Consider the following 9528-nt stretch of genomic DNA (forward strand, 5'->3'; position numbering starts at 1 on the left):
AAGGAAGTCATTGGTAGGATCCATGGCTTGGGAGTTGTATGTTAATTTCCTGTTGCTGATGGAGCAAATTACTATGAGCTTAGTTGCTTAAAACAATACAGATTTATTCTCATAAGATTCTGTAGATCAGAAGTGTGACACAAGTCAGTGGCCTAAAAGAAAGTGTCAGCATGGATGTCTTCCTTTGTAGAAGGTACTGGGGAAGAGTCTGTCTTCTGCAGTTTCAAAGTTTTTGAGGCTATCTTACATTTCTTGGCTCATGACCCCTTCCTCCTTCAAAGCCAACAATGTCCAGTGTACCTCTCTGACACTCTGTTGTCTTCCTTTTCCTTTTATAATTACATTGAGCTTATCTGGACAAACCAGGATAAGTCAGTAAATCAGCCTCTCTCTCTTTCTCTCTCTCTTTCAATATCCTTGACTTAATCACATCTTAAAAGTCAGTTTTGTCATTGTAGGGTAACTTATTCCTAAATGCCTGGGGATTTTGATGTAGATGTCTTTAAGAAGCCAATATTCTGCCTACTATACAGGGGTTGGTGAACCCTTAAGCTAGATAGTAAATACTGAACTGTCCTTGTAGCAAGAAAGGAAACAGACTGTGTTGTCTTTGGCTTGTGGGATGTATAAACTTAGACTTTCTATCCTAGCTCATTTATGGTTTTAAGAAACAGTTGAGAAGAATGTCTCCCCATGCTTGGCTGGGTGTCATACATATTTCAAACCTTGACCTTGTAGTCTGTACCCTTTCTATTTGATTTTTTTTTTGTTCCCCCAAGAGAACAACTTTCATTTTAATGTTTCATAGAAATAGCTGAAGGTAAAATGATAACGGTTGGTGCTGAAATTTTGTTCCTGTGTGGATGGCAAATTTTTAGAGACATAGGGACAATGAGAAAAAGACTCAAATTATGTGAGTTACTCAGAGAAAGTCATCTGGATATTGACATTTCTATTTTTCCTATTAAACTAGAGCCACTGAGACTAATGTTAACATTTTACTGGCGCTGGCTCAATTGATGAGAATGAAGAGGTGGATGAGAAAGTAATGCAGAGAGCAGTGAGATAGAAATGTCTCCATTCAGGAGCCCCTTGCTGGGGCTAGTTTGCCATCTCACAGCACATCATGTCTACTTCTGAAAATGTAATTTCCTCCTTAAAATATGACATGTTTGCATCTTATAATATTTACATGCCTTTTGCTGAATGCTAGTTGACTGTGGAACACTTTCTATTTTTCTTTCTCTTAGGTGAAAGGGAAGAGGACCCTGGGAGAAAATATTGCTGATAATGGAGGTCTACGAGAAGCTTTTAGGGTACTCACCATTACTGGCTTTTAAAAACTGCATTGTGGAAGCATGCATGGGTGCACTTCAGTGTATAGTACCAACATGGTGTTGAGGAATATGACATTTTAAATTTTCTAAAACACATTTTTGTTTCTACATGGACTCTGTTGTACTCTAATAGATATGTAGAGCTGCATTTTCTTTTTCTTTTGGAGTATTGGGTCATCCTAAATAATAATGGTTATTAAGAATTGTATATTTAAAATTTAGTTTACCGATAATATACTCAGAATCATATTAAAGAATGCCACAGGACTCTCCTTGGGGCTAAGTTCATGTGAATTTTCTTGAAGTAAAGCTTTCTCTCTATCTTCCTTATCATTTAACATTAAGCCTCAAACTTCTAACTTATTCTGGAGGCTACTCATTCTCATACATTGGGCCAGTGAAAGTCCATAAGAGTGTTTACACTATCTTTCAGTGTGTAGTTAAGAAATAAACATAACGATAACATGGACAGATTTGCATAAAACTGAAACTGAATACATTTTCTTTAAAGACCAAGTAATGATTCTAAAGTGTTATCTTTTCTATATTCTACTTAAAAACAAATTTTATTTTACTAAATGATAGTATAAAAATGATGATATGCTTTCTTGTTGATGAAATTTTAAGAGTAATATGTTAATCCCACTCCAGTTTATTACTAAAGCAGTTGTATATGGTGTTAAATTTGTTTGTCTCTCCTTGGAATGGAAAGAACACCTTTTAAAGAGTTACTTAGTATCTGATCACTGTGGCCCAGTTGCTTCATTATGCATAGAGTATAAGGTTCCCCTTTGTTGTGTTGCTTTGGTTTTCCCAGAGAGAGTCTCACTCTGTAGTCCAGGCTGACTTCAAGCTTGTGGCAATGTTCCTGCCACAGCCTCCCAAATGCTGGGATGACAGATATGTACCACCGTGCGTGGTAGCACCGTAAAGTATAAAGTGCTTTATCAGATGCACCTGTTTCACTATTAGGCAAAATGGCACTGGGTTGCATTTCCAGGTGTTTGTTTTCATAAAGGAAAACCCAACACAGTGCATTTTGCACATGGCAGGGATATGTATTTAATGCTTTTATGTTGAGTATGAAGAGAGAAGAATTGTCATTGATGAGTGCCACCTGTTCTGCTTCCATCACTAGGCTTACAGGAAATGGATAAATGACAGAAGACAGGGAGTTGAAGAGCCTCTCCTACCAGGCATCACATTCACCAACAACCAGCTCTTCTTCTTGAGTTATGCTCATGTGAGTAAACTGAGGAAAGGGCAAAAAGATGAAAATATATGCCCTCAATCAAAGGTTTGGAAGAAAAGTTCACTGGTATGACTTGGACCAAAGCCACCACTTAATCTTGTGTCAGTACTGGGTCAGCTATAGAAATAGTACCAAAAAATACACCCTCAAAATAGTGTTTCCTTGTTAGAATGGACAAACAGGACCAAATAAAGGCCCATGGTTTGTTTTTATTTATAAATAATAAATCATGTTTTGATTGGAAAAAGGCTACACTCTGTCACTTACACGTGGTCTGTGGTTACTTTGTGTTACAATGGCAGAGTTGAATAGTTGAAACAGGGACCTTATGGTTTTCAAATGTTCAAGCACTTATTATCTATCTTTTTCCAGAAGAATTTTGCTCAGCTCTGATCTAGAGGACCAAATACAAGGGTCCATCTGTTCCTACTACTTATAGTACAGTCCATAATAACAATTTGTAAATGAAATAAACTAATGGAGAGAGATGCTGTGATTAAAATGTTTATGATGTCTTCAAATACAACATTTTTGTCAAACTGAAGAAATTCGGGGCTAAAAGAGTAATCCTATTTTTTTTAAATCACCATTGAGAAATTTCTCTTCAAGCCCCTCTTCTTACAGAATGAAGAGATTTTTTGCTCTTTTGTATATTGGAGGAAGTCTTTTTTATGTGGAACATGTTGTTTTCTATCCTGGAAAGGCACTAGAGAACAGTAACAACCATAATGTGTTTTCAGGAATCTCGTAAATGATTATGAAACATAGTCAATACTATATAATAATGTAAGCAAAGTATATAAGAAAAAATAACCCAAGAGATGAGGTAAAATCGAATGTGAAAAATAAGCTCACCTGGGCTAGCTTCTGAGGAAATTAAGGAATTTCATTCTAAGAACATCTTTAAAAACATATTCATAAATATAGTGAGAGATGATTTGTCATTATCAAAATAACAATAAGCCATTAGCTTTCCTGCCCTCTCTGTGCCTATGGTTGCTGTGACTTGCTAATTTGTTTCTCATGCTTTTTTTCATGCATTTTTATACTTCTGGTTCTTCCAATGTCCATTTCTACTTATTTAGTAGATGTTAACAGCCTTTTCCTAACTAATCTCTAATTTCTTCCTTTTCCTGTATATTTATTCTGCCAGATAAATCCTTCAAAAATATTGTTTTATTTTTCTGTTCAAGGACAATGTTTAAACATAGTTGTAACACTTAGGCCTGCCAATTCAGAAATCTGGCGTGAGCCTTTCTCTCCCCTGGTCACTCTCATTGATGCTCAACCAAGCTTGAATGTCTTTCCCATCCCTTAATCATTTTTAAATTCCCCTTTCCATTCAAATGCTTTCCTATATATTCATGTATCCTAGAAGTATTCATAGTTCAAAATTATATCATGTTTCAAGGTGTATTTAAACCAGTATTAAGTAGGTTATACCTCAGAAAGAAACAACATAGTGAAAGCATATTTCTTGTTCTTACTCCATGTCTAGCATGTGTCATTGTTGGGGCTCTGCCCATAGTTTTTACTCAAGGAATTGGGTTTTGGAGTATTTCATTTTGACATGTGCTTTCATGGAACAAAACGTATAAAAGAAATATGAGGAAATCTGCATTGACCTTTTTATTTGCTGTGAGTGTATGTGTGTGTTGGTGTGTGTGTGTGTGTGTGTGTGTGTGTGTGTGTGTGTATGTGTGTGTGTGTGGTGTGTACGAATGCATGTGTGTATGGAAGCCAGAAGCTGATGTTGAGTGTATTTCTTTGATTGCTTTTCACCCTTATTTTTTGATACATGGTCTTTCACTGAACCCAAAATTCATCAATTTGACTATGCTGTTTGGCCACTGAACTCCACCTTTCTTATTCCACGCTCCCAGATCTGCGGCTACAGGCACATGCCCAGCATTTTTACATAGGTTTTATGAATCTGAATGCAGGTCTTCATGCTTGTACCAGGCACATTACAGACTGAGACCTCTATTCAACTCCAATGGACTCTTTTTTTTTTTTTTTTTTTTTGGTTTTTCGAGACAGGGTTTCTCTGTGTAGCTTTGCGCCTTTCCTGGAACTCACTTGGTAGCCCAGGCTGGCCTCGAACTCACAGAGATCCGCCTGCCTCTGCCTCCCGAGTGCTGGGATTAAAGGCGTGCGCCACCACCGCCCGGCTCCAATGGACTCTTAATGTAACAACTTAAATTGGTCCTAAGACTATTAAAATTGATGACAAGTTTTCTTAAATTTTTATTAGGAAATGAAATATATAACTTCTAATATTTACTGGTCAGAACAAGTCAGATAGTTGTGTCTAACTTCAAAGGATATAGAGACAAGTATTCTTCTCCTGAGCCCAGACCAGGATGCATCTATAGTCAGTATACCTCCTGATTATGCTAAACCATGGTATGGTTCACTTAGATTATTCATTGAAATGTATATGATTAAATTAAATAAAGGTTATTTAAAAATAAATTAATAAGTTGAATACATTGGTCACTTCCTGGGTACACGTGATTCTCTTAATTTAAATCATTTGCCTAGAAACCTTCCTAATTTACTCACATTGTGGAATTCACATTGATAAAACCTTTTGCTCTGGGATTTGAATAATAGATGTTACTGTTGCTCAAAGTTTTATCTGATCCACTAAAACTGCTTGCTATCCAATTCCAAAATTATTCTTTAGTTCAAGTTGGATAAGTTAAGAAAATAGGAAATACATAATTGGAGTAGAAGCATATTTACAGAGGTGTCTTTATTTTTAGGTGAGGTGCAATTCCTACAGACCAGAAGCTGCCAGAGAACAAGTCCAAATTGGTGCTCACAGTCCTCCACAATTTCGGTAAACGAGTGAATGGGTGACAGCAGGTTTTAACTATGCATCTCCACATTCTGTGCCCCAACCATACCAGTGTGCTGCCAGATGGGAGATATGAACAAAAGTCTACACAATGAAATATATAATCTCCATTTTGTAGACAACCGAATCTAACCAAACAGAAACTAAGCATCTCTTGTTTCATTAATAGTAAGCCTATCTCCTCAGTGTCTTTTCAACTACATTTCTGCTTAGTGTTATATCAAGTGAGGTTTCCCAATGAGGTTTAATCATGCTGAGGCTTCAAAAGTAATTGCAATCCAAATCAGTTTTAATATTAAGTTTCAGATATAGAATTAGAATTGCACAGGGCCAGAGAGTTGATTTGGTGGCTAAGAGCATTGCTACTCTTGTAGAAGATTCAGGTTCGGGTTCAGTTTCCAGTACCTACATGATGGCTCATAACAACCTGGAACTCAAATACCAGGGGATCTGAGTTCTTTTTCCAGTCTCCAAGGCCTCCAAGCATGCACATGGTACACACACACATGCAGTCAAATATTCACACATATTTTATGCTTTTGGAAGACAATAATCCATAGATGCCATTAGTACATCAGATCACTGCTCATTAACAGGAATATTGGATTTGCCTTACCATCTATTTTAGCAGGGAGGTCTGGGCAAAAAGTAAATTCAAAATGGATTTTATGATTTCAGAAGAGGATATGATTTGATGAACAATTCTGCTTACAAGCTTCTAGAATTCTGTTTTACTCTGGTCTGTTTTCTGTTTAAAAGTATTCTATGTGATAGCTCTTGTTTTCCCCCTACACTGTAAATTAGCAAACAGAAACAAATATGCCCCTTTCTGAACACAAAGGAAGATATACATATATATATATTAATCTTTAGCAATTATAATTCATATCTAGAGTCAGAGACATTGCAGTTTGGTTTTCATCTTATATCACCCTTTGAAACAATTGCTTATACACGAAGGGAAAAAGATTAACAACTGTAATTTCAGAATGTATAAAATATTAAGTAAAAACAAAATTAAGGTTGATATTACTTATCCTGGACTAGGTTCTGTAGCTTGAGAGAAATTTCCTGCAGTAGAGGACAGTTAATTATACAGAGAAATCCAAGAAGCCATGGTAATTTATAGTTATTCTTTGCTTAGAACATATTATACCTGGATATCTTTATGTTTAATATTTAAATGAACCATTAGCATATCATAAGAAAGTCATCTAGGATATCCTCTATATTTTAAAATTTTATTCCTAAAACCTTGCTTTAGAAATGCTTCAAAATTGACTATAAATTACCCACTAGCATAAAAATCTAATCACTGTGCTGGAAATTCTCCCCCACTGGGCTGAACTGTCATGAAGGCTGACAATTTCTAATGGACTAAAATGTGCTCCCACTGAAAAATGCAGCAGATGAAACCACACAGTAGATTAATTACTCAACAGATAAGTTTTAGAAACTAATTTCATCTTACTAACTAGTTGCCTGAACTGTTGGAGTTTTGCTAATAATTTACAGAGTATACTTACTTATTATCAGCTGTATTCTATCTTTAACACTTGCCTAAGGTGAATCACACCATGATATATGCATCCCTACCTATACACCCCAACTAAACCCAAGAGATTATGGGGATTTGGTGGATACAGGCCGTTGCATTCATTCAAATACCCAGAGGTAACAAAGTCATTAGGGAAAAATAGAATGCTGAGTTAAATTTTAGTAAATCCTTTAAATGTTCAGTTGAGTAAGAAATTGATGAGGGGGAGGATTTTGCCTGACTTCTTACTGATATCTGCAGTAAGTATAGATTTTGAGTGTAGAGAAAAATCACACAATGAAAATACCACTTCCAAAAGACAGTTACAATCAAATTGAGTAGGAATCTGCAGTCTCCATTTCAGTCAGGAACTTGTGCATGTACCAGATTCTGGAGCTAAAACCCGGGGCAGAATGACTCATCTGTAACAGATTCTATTGGTTGATTCTTAACCAGATACTAGGTAGATGTGAATCTCCAAATTAGTAAGAATTTATAGAAAGTATTTTGGTACATTGAATGCATTGTTAAAAACTAATTGGAAATGCAGCAAGAGGGATGGCTTTTATAGTATTGTACTGAGAGAGAAAGAGCCAAAGACAAAGTTGTATGCAGTGGACATTCCATTCATATCAAGTTCAAACATAGGTAGTGTTGTGGTACTAAACGATACAGTAGTTTTTCAAGTGCTTGAGATACCTTTCCTTGATCCCTGAATAGTAGTAACAGACACATCTGAAAAAAGAATAGTGCTTTCATTTTTTTTTTTTTAGATTTATTTATTATGTATGCAGTGTTCTGCCTGCATGTATGTCTACAGGCCAGAAGAGGGCACCAGATCTCATTACAGATGGTTGTGAGCCACCATGTGCGTGCTGGGAATTGAACTCAGGACCTCTGGAAGAGCAGTCAATGCTCTTAACCTCTGAGCCATCTCTCCAGCCCGAATAGTGCTTTCTATATTTGTGATTTGTGCCCTTTGTGCCAGCTATATAAGTTTTAGAAATTAATTTCATCTTACTAACTAGTTGCCTGAAATGTTGGTTTTTTTTTCTAATAATTTGCAGAGTATACTTACTATCAATTATATTCTATCTTTATCACTTGCCAAAAGTAATTTTTTTGAAATTAGAAAAAAGAAGTCTTGGAGATGATACAGTTGTGTAGGAATTTGAAGACTTGGAAGAGTACTAGGAGTCCTGGCCAGGCTTTGGGGAAATGTTGGTTTTCATTCTCGGTGACATTAATTTCTTTTCTTAATTATCTGAACTTTAGCTGTCTTCCTTGTACACAGATTAAATGCATGCAAATGTCCTTTGGTAGCAATGGACTGTTTTTTCCAGAATCTGTGGACGTTATGAATTGAGTGACAATGTACTTTTGTCATCTCTTATTTTCAGGGTCAATGGTGCCATTAGCAACTTTGAAGAATTTCAGAAAGCTTTTAACTGTCCAAAGAATTCCACCATGAACAGAGGCGTGAATTCCTGTCGACTCTGGTAGCTGGAGTGCTGGTTTCTCCTGTCCTGACAGAGCTGAGGAGTACCAGTAGAGGCGGCTTGGATGTACTCAGCACCCACTGCCTTCTGCCTTTATTTCACTGAGGACTTTTATTTTTAATGCATTTTCATTATTTGGGTAGATGACTTGCTTGGATCTAAACAGTATCTGTTCAAAGTCCGTGGGCTTATAAAAAAATTCAAAAACTGAACCAAATGCGTTTCATTAGAAAGCCAAACCAATGAAAACAAATGTCAAAGCTACTTGGTTAAACTGGCATCCCTATTGTCTGTTTTGGTTAGCCACAGCTAGGTGGTACATAGAATTTCAATCTATAGCTTTGTAGGGGACCTGAGTAGAGTGTATCCATAGAAAGGATCAGTCTAGGAAAACTGTCACCCTCAGTGATGAAGATGTATACTCTGTGGTGTGCAATCAATATGTAGTATTTCTTATTTCTAAAGGTAGTTAAATTAGAAATTTGTTGGATCTCTATTTTATAATTTCTGATAAAGTTTTTCCCTTCAGTTTTGGAAAATTGTATCTCAGAACTTATATCCAATGTAACTAACCATTTAAGTCAGCATGAACAAAGATGGTACATAGTCCGTTAGGCAAAAGATTTGGGGTTAATAAAATAGGGGGAAGGGATGGATCTTTAACTGCCAGCAGTATTAAAAAATAACAACACAACTAGCCACATAACAACAAATGTTCTAGGAAATGAACTCTCCAAATGTTGGTCTAGTCCCTATGAAGCTCCATTTATTTGGTGGATACCAGTCATGGAGCAGTTCCTGTTTTGTTTTGGCATGCTCAGGTGGATCTCCTAACTCTGAACTGAGCAGACATTGAGAAAAGAATGTTCTCTTTCCATGTCAGGAACATATGGCTTTCATTCCCTTTAGTACAACTGTATAAACACCACACTGAGGAGGGAGTAAACGCTCTTCCATCTCAGCCCACTTAATGTTCCATCTCTGTAAAAGAAAATCCCTTTCAAAAACTTCTAGAAAGAATCCAATTTAAAAAAGCCTGC

At 36.4% G+C, this 9528-nt stretch overlaps 1 protein-coding gene across 2 annotated transcripts in view; it reads left to right on the plus strand.

Moving 5' to 3' along the window:
• Phex (phosphate regulating endopeptidase X-linked) overlaps positions 1-8834 on the plus strand; it is a 195510-nt gene extending 186676 nt beyond the window's left edge. The window contains exons 19-22 of one of the 2 annotated variants that reach the window (XM_059250532.1): positions 1251-1316; positions 2476-2580; positions 5358-5434; positions 8390-8834. In XM_059250532.1, the coding sequence (XP_059106515.1) occupies positions 1251-1316; positions 2476-2580; positions 5358-5434; positions 8390-8492 (351 nt within the window). In that variant the 3' untranslated portion in view covers positions 8493-8834. The remainder of the gene's footprint in view (positions 1-1250; positions 1317-2475; positions 2581-5357; positions 5435-8389) is intronic. The other variant, XM_059250533.1, reaches the window with a different exon arrangement.
• Positions 8835-9528: the final 694 nt, after the last annotated feature.

The sequence above is a fragment of the Peromyscus eremicus genome, chromosome X (genome assembly GCF_949786415.1).
Source record: "Peromyscus eremicus chromosome X, PerEre_H2_v1, whole genome shotgun sequence".
Taxonomy (NCBI): Eukaryota; Metazoa; Chordata; class Mammalia; order Rodentia; family Cricetidae; genus Peromyscus; species Peromyscus eremicus.